The 16,573-nt window shown below is 37.6% G+C and overlaps 1 protein-coding gene across 8 annotated transcripts in view; it reads left to right on the forward strand.

Annotated features, from left to right (window-relative positions):
- Positions 1-16,573, forward strand: part of PUM2 (pumilio RNA binding family member 2) — a 72,392-nt gene that overhangs the window by 35,000 nt on the left and 20,819 nt on the right. For 6 of the 8 annotated variants that reach the window (XM_071548292.1, XM_071548291.1, XM_071548287.1 and 3 more), the window contains 6 exons: positions 317-410; positions 2,289-2,414; positions 4,222-4,361; positions 5,922-6,060; positions 12,980-13,123; positions 14,151-14,432. In XM_071548292.1, coding sequence (XP_071404393.1) covers positions 317-410; positions 2,289-2,414; positions 4,222-4,361; positions 5,922-6,060; positions 12,980-13,123; positions 14,151-14,432 — 925 coding nt within the window. The remainder of the gene's footprint in view (positions 1-316; positions 411-2,288; positions 2,415-4,221; positions 4,362-5,921; positions 6,061-12,979; positions 13,124-14,150; positions 14,433-16,573) is intronic. The other 2 variants (XM_071548288.1, XM_071548290.1) reach the window with 1 other exon arrangement.

Raw genomic sequence — 16,573 nt, forward strand, 5'->3', positions numbered from 1 at the left:
CTTGAGTTTGTTCACTAAGCCTAGCCATGGTGATGTTCATTATCCTTTTTTGCCATTCAGTCATTTAAACATAAAATGTGTTGGATTTTGTTTGGTTTGAGAGTTAGTAAAAAACAAATAGCTGTATAATTAATCTGGAAGAATATTGGTGCATAATTTTCTAAGTTAGTGTGTAATTTTCTAGTTAGTTTTTCTTTAATAACTCTAACTTATTAGTTTAGAAGCTTGGTTTGAAATTTTTTTTGGTAAGTAAATCTCAGTATATTATAGCCCTGACTTCTGAAAACTGAAATGGATCTTTTTTTTTTCCCAATAGCTTTTCCAGAGGACTAATGCTCTGACTGTTCAACAGTTGACAGCAGCCCAGCAGCAGCAATATGCACTGGCTGCAGCTCAGCAGCCACACATAGGTGAGGTGTCCCTGGCAAAAGTGGGTGTGTTGCTGTGGTAGAATCTTTTCAGTCTTACCTACAGCATTCTAATTCAGATAGGTACTGATCACTCAGCCCATTTTAGTGTTCTTATGAAAACTGCTCAGAATGACTACATGAGACTGTTCTGTCCTTAGAGGAAGTTTTCTGTTGTAAATTTCCCCTCCTTTGAACAGTTGCATACAAAAATATAAAATTTAAATTTGCTTGTGTAGCACAGTAATTGAATTTTGATGGAAGTAAAAGTAAAAAAACTTTACTGCTGTAAGCAATGATAGAAACACTAGCTTTATTTACTAGAAAACAAAAAATATGAAATTCTAAGATTCTATTGCAGTTTAGTATTTTTAATAATCCAGTTAAAAAACATTGTATAGTAGAATTTTAAAATAATATTGTTGTGTTGATTAAATCATTCTTCCTTGTTAATGGTACCTTTTAAACAGACAGCTCTTTCTTCTTGCAGGTACATTTGTGATGTAGTTAATTCTTTAGTGGGAATATTTTCTGTCTCTAATTCAGTAACTTAGTTAAATGCATAAAGTTCTCGGTGTGCTGAAACTCAACAAGGAGGCTTTATTTCAGTGATAGCAGTTTTATCTTCTACTGTGGGGAAGCTTTCAGTGTTTAAAGTGAGGGAGGTTGGAATGCACATGGAAGCAATTCCTGCTTTAAGGAAGGGATATCCTCAGATTCTGACACTGGAGGATAGTTTTAAATATTCCTGCCCTTCCCACTCTCCACTTCTGGGCTGTTAAGATGTGTATGTAAATCTCCTTCCCCTGTGAGGGAAAGGGGGTTCTCAGGATCAGAAGAGGAGGCAGAAGTAGGAAGCAGCATCTCCCATGCGATATGTCCATGATCTCCTGTGACTGGGTAATAGTTAAGTTTTCCCACTCGCTTGTTTAGCTGCATTGTGAGGTGTGTCCAGACAGGGATCAGCAGCCTGTAGCTGGGGTTGAAAGCTGGCAGCTCTAGTGTTACACAGCTCACTAATACCAGCTGAGACTGGAGGCATAGCAGATTGAGGTGTGAATCAAGAAATCCTATCTTTGACTCCAAAACTGCAGAGAAGCCCCTATTTTGCACAAAGTGCTGACTGAGCAGTCAGATGAATCTTTCTCCTTTGAAATGCAGCCTCTTCTGATATGCATATTTATAGAAATCCATCAAGAAATATTTGGAAGGAGGATCATAGTTTGATGTGCTGTGCTTGCTGCAGCAGTTGCTGATTTGGTGTTGGATAAAGTTTGTGAACTTTAGAAAAGTCTGTATAGCAATGCTTTGTTTGAGTTTCTTCTGTTGTCTCCTTCCATTACAATCCCCATATGAAATTAGGATTCTGAGAAGTAAGATTAGCATCTTCTAACTGTCTATTTAGAAGCCAGGTGTCTGATTTAAACTATCTGGTTTGAATATTTTCCTAATTGTCAGTGAGGAGAGATTTGTATCTCTTGCAAGTGGTTCACTTTATCTGACTGATTCACTTAAGACACTGGATGATTTTTCTGATTCAGATTTCATTGCAAGACTAGTGTAACTTTTAGATAGTTAAAGTTGGGCAAGATAAATTCCACTTTGAATACTCCCTTCTATATGAGTGGGTAGATACATATGAGATAAATCTCCTTGAATTCTGTAGATCCAACAAAACAAAGCTGTTAGGCCTTGGGGTTAATAAGAAAGGACTGGTGAGAAGACACAGAAGTGTTGATTTCCATAGTGATGTACCTACTCTTAAAAGTTTCTAAAGTACAAGCAGTTCTGATTTTAGCAGATAGGCCTTGTGATTTGGTTTGAATGTGGTGATGCTTGCCAAGTATGTTAGCTGTAATGAAACTCTGTTTATTACTGTAGCAGGCGTATTCTCCGCAGGCTTGGCCCCAGCTGCTTTCGTGCCAAACCCATACATTATCAGCGCTGCTCCTCCAGGTACCGACCCGTACACTGCAGCTGGATTGGCTGCAGCAGCTACCCTAGCAGGTAACTCAACACTTTCCAGTGTCTGTCTTGACAGTTTTCACTGAATGAAAAGAGAAAAAACTGAAATCCATCCTGTCTATTCTCTGCAAATGTATTTCTAGGAAGGGAGAGGCATGTAGGAAAATTAATATTGACATTTTGAAAATTTTCACTAAGAGGTGAGAGGTTTCAGTTTCTGTTATATATGTGTGCTGGTTTAAAGGTGAACCAGCAGGGAAAATGAACCCACCACAAGAGAGATTATAATTCAGAGCTAAAATTTATTAATAATATTACAATAACAACACTGACACAAAAGGGAAATTGCTTTCAACTCACAAAACCCCAGCAGTATAGCCCAGTGTCCTGGGGTACAAACCCAAGGGGGTTTGTTTGCCCTTGTGCTGAGACCCCTGTGGCTCCCCCAAGTCCAGAGCAAAAGGAAATGAAAAACCTGTTGGTGCAGGCGAGGGCTGTGGTCTGGGTGAGAGCAGTGATCTCCTCCTGTCGAGGTCCTGCTGCTCCTCTGGATCCGACAAGAAGTTCCTGAGGTCTTCTTACCCACCACTTATGTACCCTCAGGGAGCACCCAGCCCCCCCCCCGGGCGGGGACTCACACAATGGGTGATTAACTCTGGGAGCCAGGGGGTATTGAACTGTTGATGGCCCATTGCAGCTCCGCCCCCCTCAGGCTGGGTGTGAAGCTGATAATGGCTCCCTGGGCAGCTGCTGCTAATGGCCCATTGTCCTTGGGGAATGAATAGAGGGGGTAGAATACACAGCTTTGATCACCCCACACACAGGGTTAGCTGGTCCCTCCTGCTGAACTAGGACATTATGGATTCTGAGTTTCTCTTTCCACTGGACTTTTATATTCAACAGTTAGGGGTTTTTTTCTGTTCTGAAAATGTTCATCCTTGATAAGGTTTCTTCTGACAGTAGTAGTATATACTGTTTGCAATAGAAGAGACAGCCTTTCCTTGTATGTTTTCACTCAGTGAATTAATTTTCTAATTTCAGGTTTTCTTATTCCCAGTGGGCATGAGAATAAAGGTGGTCTCCAGCATGCTAAAAGGCCCAGACAACAGATAAACTCCAAGCCCAGGGAAATCTCTTAAAAATTTATTTGATGTTCCTGTGAAACAACATGTGAATATTTGAGTCACAGCTAGTGCTCGGACTTGAGCATAACTTTAAAAAAACAAACCAAACCAACCAAACAAACAACCAAAACAAACCTCTATTTCCAGTTGGTGGTTTCACAGAGAAGGCAGTAGATAAAAGTAAAATATAGGTATACATAATGCATTATCTGTACAATGCTGTGATACAGAGAGATTATTCGTCTACAGGTTCTGTATCTGTAGACTGGAGGAGTTAAGTGTGTCCACTCTTAAGAGCATCATGTATTATGCAGGGGAGGCAAAGGCATCATATAGAAAGGACAAATCATAGCTGATCAAAGTCTCAGTATATCACTATCAGGAGGATGAATTTTGTTCATTCTGTGGTGTTCTGAAATTATCTTTTATTCCAGCCATGAAAACTTGATTTTGAATGTTCTTTGGTATACAAACTCTGAATGCTTTTTTTTCTTTGTCATCTGACTCTCACAAGGGTGTTTTTCTTTCATAGGGAAGATATGCTTTGGTGTGAATTTTTGTAATTAACCCCTTGGTATTTGTCTGTCATTTTAATTAGTATGGGAATTCATTCTTCTTAATACTGATTTCTCTTTTGGCATTTAGAAGGTGGATCAATGAGGGATGCTACAAAAACTATTTTAACTGGCTGCAAAAGATGGAATAATCATGCTTTCTGGTTTTAGGTCCTGCTGTGGTTCCACCTCAGTATTATGGTGTTCCGTGGGGGGTGTATCCAGCCAATTTATTCCAGCAGCAAGCGGCAGCAGCAAACACCACTGCCAATCAGCAAGCGGCTTCCCAGGCACAACAGGGACAGCAACCGGTATGTTCTTTGGGAAGAGCAGATGTGCCATTTTCTTACATTACTGATTGTTTTACAGCATCCTAAATATTTAGGTTCTTTTACAGTCCCAATTTTTAAAACAATAAGCATTAAAAATTGTTCCTTTCATCCAGGTTATTGTGCTGTTTTGTGTGTGTCAGGGTAATGCTTCCTGTATACTACGTGATTGTAAAGTTAAAAACTAATCTGGAAAACTAACATAAGGGGGTGAAAAGATGCATTCTGGTAATTTTAGGAGAATATTGTTTCTTTTTTAAGCTTGGGAAAAACTTGATCTGTGTTTTTATAAATTAGCTGAAAAATTGACTGTTACACATTCTTCTCTGTCTCATTAAAAGTAGGGAAATAAAGTGGTTATAAATAGTTTTGGGGAGGAAGGATTGCTCTGCATGTTTTTCTGTGACTGAATAATGGTATTGCCTCATCACAATGTGCTGTGTTATTTTTGACTTGGTAAATCAAAAGTAAGCAATTGTTATAAGAACTTATTGAAATTTCCATTTCTTTCAGTAATGTTTAAAAAATGCTAATTTTCTATTGTTACTTTGGGTACATTTTAAAACTATTACATGATCTTTCAGTGTAAACAGATGGCCTTTTTTCACAAAGGAAAACCCAAAATTTTCTAACCTGAAGTTTGAAAAAAATTTTTTTCCAGCAATATGGTTAATTTCAATGCTATTCTTAGAAATTTAATAAAAGCAGTGACTCTGAGATACCAGGGAATTCCAGAGTGGTTTCATTGCTGTTTTTATATTCAGGTGGATCCTTCCTGCTACTGTTCATTTTTATCAGTGACCTGCATTGATAACTGAATGTATATCATCTTTTTACTGTGAAATTAATATCCAAGTTATGCAAATCACATATAAGATACTTTCTGGGGATTTATTGTGAATTGTATTTCTCCCTTATTTTGGACCTGAAAAAGATGATTTTAACCAAGAGGAATAGAGTAGTTGCAAGAATTTAGATTGCTTTTCAATCAGATTCCCAGAGATACACTGTCAGAACATAATAAAATATGCCTGTGTTGCATGGTGATGGAGTGTTATGTGAATTTTTAAAACTTAGTGGGTGCATTATTTACAGCATTGTTGGCAGTGAAGTGTTAATTATTTAGACAAGTTACTACAAGCACTGAAATATTCAGATTTAGATCATTCAATTGCCTGGAATTAATGTAAACAAATGTGTTTATCAGGAAAGGTCAGGTGTTCAGTTAATAAATAATGGAAGGCATAAATGTTGCAGATTTTCTTCCTTACTTTATACTCATCACCACTGATGGAACATACATGAGTCCTTCTGTCCAAAGCAGGGCAGATATTTTATGGTCACATTTGTCACCAAAATAGTATATCCTTTTCATTCTTTATGTGTATATCCTTGAAACCAACAAGGTGGAGTATTTCCAAAATGAAATTCAGAACTAAGAGGCATCAAATATACAAAGCAACTGTTCTAGACTTTTTTTAATATATAATGGACTTGCTTCCTTACCTTTTAAGGAAGGGGTGTTGTCTTGGCCTTTTCCAGGTTCTGCGTGCTGGAGCAACTCAGCGCCCACTTACTCCCAACCAGGGTCAGCAAGGGCAGCAGGCAGAGTCACTTGCAGCAGCTGCAGCAGCAAATCCAGCTTTGGCTTTTGGTCAGGGTCTTGCTACAGGCATGCCAGGTATGTATGTTATCAGTGGATTAAGAGACTCACTAAAAGTCACAATATTGATGTTATTAAGGAACAGATCAACAAAGTCCTGTTATGTTTATGATAAGCTGCTTAGAATTGAGTTATATAGTTTTATGTTGTTCAGTTGGTTTAAAATACTGGCATGGTACTAGAGCACAAGAAACTCCTCTAGCATTTTTTATTTGGGGCATTTTCTCTGTATTTGTTGTTAAAAATGTATGAACAAGTAGTATCTTAAATTTTTGCAAGATAATTTCATATATTATGAACAAATACATGTTGTCTTCAAAGGTCATGTGTTCTCTGGTTCCTCTGCAACAGGAAGTATTAATTTGTTTTTCTATTACAACTTTTTATTTGTGGCACAATAGTATCTAAAATTCGGAATCCAAAATTAGGAAATGTAAAAGAAAATGACTGCTTAATAATCTCTGATGATCACAACATGCTTGAAGTGGAAGTCCTCCAAAGCTTGGAGCCTCAGATCTTTCTATTGTGCATGGCTTCTGACTTACTGAGGAGTGGTTCATGTGGCAGGGAATGGTTAGCTTGAATTCACAGAATCGTAGAATCTATTGGGTTGGAAAAGACCTCCAAGATCATCAAGTCCAACCCTTGGTCCAATTCCAGTCCATTTACCAGATCATGGCACTCAGTGCCACGTCCAATCTGCGTTTAAAAATCTCCAGGGATGGTGAATCCACCACCTCTCTGGGCAGCCCATTCCAATGCCTGATTACTCTCTCTGGAAAGAATTTTTTCCTGATATCCAACTTAAATTTCCCCTGGCAGAGCTTGAGCCCATGCCCCCTTGTCCTATTGCTGAGTGCCTGGGAGAAGAGACCAACCCCCACCTGGCTATAACTTCCCTTCAGGTAGTTCTAGACAGTGACGAGATCAGCATCACTTCTAAATGTTTGGTAGTTACCTGGGCAAGAACAATTTCAGTACACTTGGCCGTGCTCTTCAGCATGAAAGTTAAGATTTTTACATGGTTAAGTAAGGTAATGTTAATGGTAGTTGCATTCCTTTGACCTGAACAGGTTCTGTCCTCAGTCAGCACCACTGAAGTGCCCTGTGGCCTGGAGAAGTCAGCTGATTGCTGCACGCGTTGTGGGGCTGCTCTGTGCACTTTGCCTCACATGATCAAATTTTACACCTCTAGCTACAGAACTGACTGGCAATTGTGTTCTTGTCTCTTTTGATTTATAACTGCCTTTTCTATTTCTTCTCATGCAGCACTATCTGCAGCTTTTAGCACCTTTCTCCTAAAGGAACAAATCAGCAAAGTGCTGTCCCAGGACCTGCCAAGGGGTATCTCAGCACCTCACCAAAGCAGTGCATAATGCCTGCTAACAGTGAGGCATATCAGAGGTGCTCTGAGCATCTTTGCACAAGCCTCGAAGGCTTAGCTATACCTTTTATTTTTTGGTGGGGGGAGATGGTGTGTGTTTGTTTAGAGTTACATATTAGTTCTTACTGTGGACATGGAGCATCTGTCTTAATTCAAGAGTAGCTCTTAAAACCCATAAAAAGCTTCCCCCCTCCAGACAGGTGACTGAAAGTAATACTGACTGGTCAAATACATAAACTCAGTAGTGCAGGAGCCTGTCCTGTGAGAAAGGTACTTGTAAGCATTTTTTGCTCCTCCACAAGCCCCAGGAGGTTTTCTGTGAAAGCAGAAACCTTTTTATTCTGTTTCCATTATAGGTTACTGGGTTGTCCTATCTGTTGCTACGTGCCTGGATGGCCAGAGCAGAATTGTTGTGAGTGTATTTCAGACGGTTCTATAATAGCAACTGTGCAACTGACTTCAGCCCTACTGACTACACTCTTACAGGGAATAGAGCTCAAAATATAAACAAAGACATTTATTTTAGGAGTCATCAGAAGATGGGTTTGTAGTGAGTCATAAGGAGTGCTGCTGATTCCTCTTTTTAGGTGAGGGGGAAAGATACAGGGTGATGAAATGAGTACAGGCCATTTTATACAATAATCCTGTAGTGGTGTAGTTGTCAGTATTTGAGTGAGATACTTGGGCTCTATTTATAGTTAGCAAAGAGAAGTAGGAACTTCTAGTCTTGATTTGTCTGCCTCTATTTCAGTTATCTAATTTAGGATAAAGTGAGTTTTGCTCCAGAGATGCCTTTTTCTATTCCTTTACTATAAAATTGAGTCAGGATGGCTAAATAACATCTAGATAAAAAAATGTGGTCAGCAAATCCCAGGTAGCAACTACTGAGCAACACATACAATGCAATAAACAAGAGGAAATGTGTGGAGTTGTTAATTCAATGAACTGAGATATTTTACAAGAAAATGAAGGTCCAGACTGAGTTTCAAGCATTTCAACATTATTTACAGAGAGAATATTTGTAGTTTGGCTTCAATGTGAGAGAGTAAGTGAGAGTATATTGTTCAGCTTGTCCATACTGCAGTCCTTAAATTAATGTTGTCCCAACTATTTGATTGTTTTAGTTTCAAATTTGATATTTTAAGTATTTCTTCTTTAATTACTTAGGAGCTGTATTCGTGTATTGCTTAAGGCACAGATCTCAGTTGACATGTAGAGAAAGTGTCTGAAACCCAGGTTACTTTTCACATAATATTGTTGCTAAATCTCTTTTCAGAAATCATAGAATGATTTGGATCGGAAAGGCCCTTACAAATCATCTTGTTCCAACCCTTTGTCATGGACAGGGAACTTCATTAGACCAGGTTACTCAGAGCCCCATCCACCCTGGTCTAAACACCTCCAGGGATGAGGAATCCACAGTCTCTCTGGGAAACCTGTTCCAGTGCCTCAGCACCCTCACAGTAAAGAATTTGTTCCTAATATCCAATCTAAACCTATACTCTTTCATTTTAAATCTATTCCCACTTGTTCCCTCTCCAGCCCTCCTGTAAGTCCCCTTTGGGTGCTGGAAGGCTGATAGGAGGTAAAACTTCACATTCTTTTTAAAAACTGTTAAATGTGAAATACATTTTGCATTGGAGTTGTGGCATTACATTTTAAATTCTTCCAGTCCAAATTTAGCAAGTTTTTCCTTAACAAGGGTTATTAAAAAACAGAGCATTTCTGTTGGAATAAATATGTGAGACAGAGTCAGAAGGCATTCTGAATTTGATCAGTATACATTCTTTTTATGAATAAAACCAGTCCTCATCACAGAAAACCTCTTTACTCGGCTTGATCATCCAAATTCAGGAATCTGCTTATGACCTCATTTGTCTAAGAAGGCATTGTGCTCAGTGGAGCTCTCCCTTATGCACTTGTTGTTCAGAGATGGCAGAGCTGCTCAACTTACCCTAAAACAGATGTCAGGCCAGTTCCGCCCAGAGGCTCCACCGACTGCACTGACTGGGTCAGATACAACTTTTACGTGTTAGTGAAACTGTGATCTGGCTTGCAGGTGGGCAAGTGAGTTGTCTGAAAAAACCCCATATATAAAACATTAAAATGAACAATTTCTATCTAATGGCATTGCATTTCTTTCATATTACCTAGAGGAGTTTGAAGTGTGACATTGCAGTCAGTTGTACATTTTGTGCCTCCAGGTAGTACGAAATGGAAGTCAAATGTCATTATGGCAGGTAAACAGAGAGTTACAGTATTTGTGATTTGTAAGAGGACACATGCAGAGATAAGGCTGTTCATATCTTTGTTGGAACAAGCAAAATGTTATAGTGGTTCAGGTTTTGGGGAGAGAGAGGGGGGAGGAGTAGGGGGTCAGGATGCCATTGTTAAAAGGGGCAGATAATTGAGTTGACACTCATCTGTTAAACTGTGTAGAGAGAAGTGACAAACTGACATATGTTTGGATGTCATCATCACTGAGGGAAGTTACATTACTGGATGGATAAGAGCAATACTAAGATGGGCTGCACAAGCCAAGAGAACAGATTTCCTTCCTTTCATTCCCCCGTTCTTTAAGTATGTTCAAGGTTTGCGTGACAAGAATCCAGAAAGTTTTTCAGAGTCCGTGGTTCTTGGAGGCATTTAGAAATCATTTCAGCAAAACACTGTATTGATAAACCAGATGTTTACTTTTATATTCCCTGCTGATCTGGAGACAGTAAGTGTAGATTGAGCAGTTGAACTCTGAAATAAAAGGTGTGATTAGGAAACAGTGTTTCAGTGGTCTGATTGCAGTGGAAGACCACAATAAGGTTGAATGTGAAGGCACTGAAGTGAGCTTTGATAATTGTTAATTTGGAGGGGAAATTGCAAGCCACAGGGAGAGATGATGATGTGTTGGATAGATAATAAAACCTGAAACAGGAAGAGAGAGGGAATTAGAAGGTCTGCCAAGTCACCACCTTATTTTGGTAGGAGAGAAGGCTGGGGAAGTTTTTAGCTTTGTGCTCACCTTTCTAGGATGAGGCACAAAGTTTGTGGAAGAATATGAAGTAAGGGAAGATTGAAGTTTTGCTATGAGAGCTGTTCTTCAGTTATTTAATCTGATTGGAGATGGTCTGTCTGAAATTTTATTTTTTATGTCAAAGCAAATAATTTTATACCTTGGAGGCTGCAAATGCACTTAGTCCTACATCACTTTGTTTTGGTAGACTTAAGTAGAAAGCTGAGGCCTCCTCTATTTTGGGTCAGAATGTACTCATTTCAGAGATGGGGAACACAGATGCACCCATTAGTTCTCATGCATAGCTTGAACTTTCTATGTAGACAGTATCTTGATGCTATTAACCTAGGCTGTCATTACAGATTTTAAATGCCACGTCTATGGGTGGATCACAGGGTAAGGTAGTGGCACTGTATCAACAGGGATGGATCTCATCTAATGTAAAGAGCAAGGGCAACTTGCTTCCAGTTTTTAACTCAGCAGTCGTACAAGTAAATTATTTTAGAAAATCTAATGTTAATGTATTAAGCAGTATTAGTATTAATACCAGTAAATTTATTTTATGTAAACCTGTAAGTTATCTCCTCTGCCCCCTACCCCCAAGTAATTCTGCACTGAAAAATAGGCTTGTTTGCATCACAGGTCTGAAGTCATATAAAATGCTGTCTATTAGTTTCAGATGAGCACAAGAGTGTAAACTTATGATCAGTGCTTTTTTATACAGTTGCAGCATCATCTGTGGGTTTGTACATTTATGCACAGAGGAAATACTGGTAGGTATTAGCCAATTCTGAGTTCTGAAAAAGTGGGTTTCTATGATACAGTAGTAACAAATGGCAGGACCAACATGGTATTATCAATTGAATATGCTGTGAATAAAAGTAGAAATCACATAGGCACTAGTAATTAAACGTTGCTAATATATGCAAGAATACATGTTATTATAAAGAGTTTTCCTACAGTGTCACTAATCTGGTAATATTTTATGTTGTATTCTTTACAGAATTACAGTAATACAGACAGCAGTCACTCACCTTTCCCTACTTTGGGAATGTTGCAACCTTTCTTAGTAGTGAAGGTAGAGCAGCACAGCACATTTTTGTAGGTGGAAGAGGCAGTGGCACCTATAGCAAAAGATTCCTAATGATTTAATTGTAAGAACCTGTTTTGGTTGGCTTTAACTAGCCAAACTTTCAGACAAATGCTGTGGAGAACAACTGTGTTCCTGTGGTAGATGGAATGCAAAGCAAATAGTGAGCAGTGAGAACAAACAGGTTTGTAATAGTATAGTAATGATAATTTTTCATAACCACTATAATGCATTTACCTCCAGAACCATGAACTGAACCTAAAGATCTGGATTTTCCTTGCCCTTTCCTGTTCATTTACTCTGTCTTCTTCATATCTTTACATTTTCTTAGATGTTCAGGTCTATATGTATTTCATAGAGAACTCTGCTAGACCTAGTTCTGAACATACACAGCAACTGACATGAACAGATGACTTAGAATAGTAAGCACAGTCTTTTTTCTTACATCTACTAAAATAGATGTGTGATTTTTGCAATCTTGGCCTTTTTCTTAGTAACATTAATATATATTTGAACATGGGAAGAACATTGAAATTCCACTGGTTTTTGTTTTCTTGCTTTATATAAGAAGTCAACCTAACAATTGCACATGGTTATATTTTAATTGTCAGCACACTTTCTTAGATTATCCTAGCTCATATTAACTTTTTTAGGAATTCTTATTCCAATTGATCTACATCACTATAAAGTGTCAAGAGCTCTAAAATTAATTCTCTTGCTCTTCTCTTCAATAAAGTTTTGCTTTTTTTGTCTTTTTTGATTTCCTTCATTCACATATTATATCCTGTTTTCCTTCCTACTGGTTGCTTTTTTTTTTCAACTCCTCATCCTTTTCTTTCTCAATTCCAGCTTTTAACTGTCTACTGAATGAAGTGTTAAACTTTGATTACAGTCTTTTATTCCTGTGAAACTGCCTGATCCAAGGTAGTCCTGAACATACAGCATTCCTTTCCTAATATGTTTTTGCAGATAGACTTTTAAGTGTGGCTAGGTAATGTATGCAATTGCCAAGCTTGCATTTAGTTCAGTCCTTTAATTGTAGAGAATTCAATAGCTTTTCCATGTACAAAGGAGTACAAGAGAAATGCAAAGTACTTTAAATTGCTGAAAGAAGTTGATTTGATAATGATCCAAATATGGTCAGTTGTGTTGTGCCTGTACCTTCTTGCTATAGTGTAAGAAACTTAAACTTTGACAGTGAACTTTAGATGACTAACTTCAGCTGTTATTCTGGTTGTAAAGAAAATACATGGAGCATTTCTAAATTTGACTTTGTCACAATGTTTTTCAATGTTCACTGTTTTTGTTTTTGATATTCAGTTGCTGTTCAAAGGCAATGTGGAGGAAATCCTGGTTTCCGCCTTGTAGTTTGTGGTTAGAATATTTCAAGGAGAGAAGAAATGCTGCGTATAGGAGACTGTCTGTACTACTCATCTTTGTCTTCTGTGTTGTGTAGGCTATCAAGTACTGGCTCCCACTGCCTATTATGATCAGACTGGTGCCTTAGTAGTAGGCCCTGGAGCAAGAACTGGCCTTGGAGCACCAGTCAGATTGGTGGCCTCAACTCCTGTTCTAATCAGTTCTGCAGCAGCACAGGCAGGTAAGTGTTTGATCCTATATGGAGGTTTCTTCTGCACTGAATCTTAACAGTAATGTTGATTAGTATTTGATATTATTGATGTTTTGTATGCATCTGTGAAGTTTCCTAGTTGTGAAGGAGATGTTACCATGCATGCTTTCTTTTTTATTTTGTCTCCTCTGTTCTCTGAGGCTGCTGCTTCTCAGAGATGTGGTTTTCCATTTTTAATTTGAATTTACAGTCCTTGTCCCATACATATACAGGCATGTTTCTGCAAATAACAGATATGAACATTTTCTCCTTCCTCTCCCCATGCATGTAACATGCACTTCTCATCAATCCCCTAAATGGTGTCCTCTAGGAAGCATCATTTCATTGCTTCGGCCTGGCAGAAGATGGACTGCTCTGGAGCCTTGCTATGATTTTCTTTTGGAAGTACTTTCTCCCGAAAAGTGTGGCAAGGAAAAAAAACCCTATGTTTGGAATGAACAGCAGAAGAAGAGAATTAGTCACATTGAAAGTCTCTAGATTTCTTTTAATTAGTTCTAAGATCTAGTGCTACTTTACTGAACCATTTGTTGCATTTCTTATATTAAAATCGAAAATACTATCCCTGGATTAATTAACTTGATCTGTTCAGAAAATTAGATTTTAAGTTAATCTATAAACTTCTTTCTCTATTAAGAACTTGCTTCTGACATTAGTAGCTGGAGATGTCTTTGAATGACTCTTAGCTGCAACTCTGCTATTGCAACGTTGGATATAAAAAGTTCAGTAAATAGTAATGTCTTATATGTTTACACTGAAAACTCCCCCAATTGCATTAAAAGTTCTGCAGGGTTGATTAGCCCACAGCATTGCTGTCTTCATTGTTATCCTTGGGTAATTAAGATTGTGTAATACTATAAAATCTCTTTCAGTCCTTTAATATGTGAATTTCTGCTTGTTTAAGAGGGCTTCAAGAAAGTACGATTTAGCTCTGAATAGTCCATTTTGCAGTCAGAAATGTTTGAGAGAGTAATTATGATTGAAAACATGTGTTTTACAGCTGCAGCTGCTTCAGCTGGAGGAACAGCAAACAATCTCGCGGGAGCCACGAACGGTCTATTTCGGCCACTTGGTGCCCAGCCACAACAACAGCAACAGCAAACAAATAGTAGCCTACAATCCAATTCATTTTATGGCAGTAACTCTTTGACCAGTAACTCCCAGAGCAGTTCCCTTTTTTCACATGGTCCTGGCCAACCAGGAAGCACATCTCTTGGCTTTGGAAGTAGCAGCTCTTTAGGAGCAGCTATCGGCTCTGCACTTGGTGGATTTGGCTCATCAGGTAGGTTGTTAATATAGTGAGGACATTCTGTGAGACTTTTGTGTTAAGCAAAAAATGTATCTGTATCAGGCATCATATATACAAGTGGATGTCTACAAAGAATGCAAAAATAGTTTATTCAAGTTTAAAACAAATTATAGGGGAATAAAAAGGGTTTTTTAAATTCACTTTAGCTCTGTATACAAGATGTAGTCATAGGTATATCCAAAATACTTTTCCATACTGATCACTGTACACTGGCCCAGAAGTTTGTTACTGTTTTTTAGGAAGCTGCTTTTATTTTCAAGGAATTCTTTAGTCTGTGCTTAAAATAACAATTGATTATATTTGAGATATGTATTCTTTTGTTGTAGTTTTCATGTCAGGAAAATCCCTATTTTTTTTCAAACAAATTAAATAGCATATGGCCTTCTAAATTTGATCTAATATTCAAATGTTTGTTTTCATGACGTTTTTATAGGATTTATAACACAAAAACAGTTAATACCCCAGAATAGTCTTTGGTAACTCTAGTAAGTTTAATCTTAGATACAATTAAGCCTAAATAGTTCTCTGCACATTTGTGGCCTGAAATTCTTTCAACAGATGCTCTTAAATATTATCAGCCCATTTATGTTTAAAAAAAATAAATTTCTATCTTGTTTCGTCTATAGAGCAAAAATTTCATAGTTACAGTTTTTAAACATGCAAGGTAGGTTTTCCTTTGTTTCAGATTCAGTATTAGTAAGGCAAGAGAAATACAATTTTTTAAAAGAATAATTCCTTTGGCTATTAATCTCTAGGGTTACAGCACTGAATTGCTTCTTATTAGTAGTATTATTTTAATGAATTCAGTGGAGCATGTTTATAATCTTATATATCTTGCAGATGGGTAGAAATTGGGTGAAGTGTATGTACTCCAACAGTATGTTTTTCAAAATTAAATGTCCTAAGGAAAGTAATTTAAAAAAATATTGAAAGAAATGTTAAAAATGAAGAAAAAGAAGGAAAAACACACCCTTCAGTATTAAGACATGATACTTGTTACTTGATAGCTAAGCATGACTAGTGACATCAAATATACTGCAAAACAACACAGTTTTTCTCAGAGTTGTTTTTGATAAAATAACTGGAAAAATTATTTCCTTTAACAAAACTAACACCGGGAAATCCAGAATCAGGTTTTTACACTGATCCTCTCTAATGTTTGATATTAAAAAGGAGACTCAAAACAGTCCATCTTTAATTTAAAAAAAGTAAAAATGAGGCTACTCATCTGTATAGCTTTTTATTTTTTCCTTAATGCCACAACAGGTAAATTTTGATTACAAAGTAATTGTGCTGTCCAAGTGCTGTATTCTGTAATGTAATTTGTCCTGAACTACTTTCAGGGTTTCAGTGAATCCTTAGCAGCTGTGTTTCACTCAAGGTCCAGTTTCATGACATTGGTAGATAGTGATAAGTATATTTGCAAATTTAATGCAGCGCACCTATTTAAGTCTCCAGATAAAATAGATTTAATTCATAAAAGTTTTTATCCAGCATTATCATTAGGACCTCCATAAACACAAATTTTAGTTGTGTATCTATTAAGAACAATCAGCATAGTTCTTCCTGGTGGAGGAGATTAAGCCTTGTTCTTGTAGCAAAGGTCAGTTCCAGAGCTTTGTCCAAAGCCCTGAGCATGGAGAGCACATGCTGAAATCTTGCAGCAGGATCTGAGGTAATTTAATTAGCATGGCAGTTTCCACAGGAAAGCAGGAACCCTGTGCTTTTGCAGTTTGAGACGTGCTGATGAAAGGTGCTATCTAAACCTGAAATATTTTTAGTATTATTATTAGAGTAAAAGTATATTGAAAGTGCCCTTCTGCCAAGTATAAGTTGTACTTGCCCTAATGGCTACTTAAAAAATGCTTCCTGGTTGTTTATTCTTTTAGAGAGCTCCTGAGCTGTATGCACATATGAATTGAATTACACAGATGAGTACTTATGCAGGTGGTATTAATGCATGTTGAGGCAAATTGTGAAAACAAGTTTAATTTTTTATCTGCCAAGGTTTTGGCTTCTTTGTAAATGCCCTCAGTGTGTTGAAAAGTTGAATTTCAGTTAAAATATAGCCATGAAGACTGATAGATGGCAGAACGCATCTTGCCTTTATGTTT

This window comes from Pithys albifrons, chromosome 2, assembly GCF_047495875.1.
Source record: "Pithys albifrons albifrons isolate INPA30051 chromosome 2, PitAlb_v1, whole genome shotgun sequence".
Lineage (NCBI taxonomy): Eukaryota > Metazoa > Chordata > Aves > Passeriformes > Thamnophilidae > Pithys > Pithys albifrons.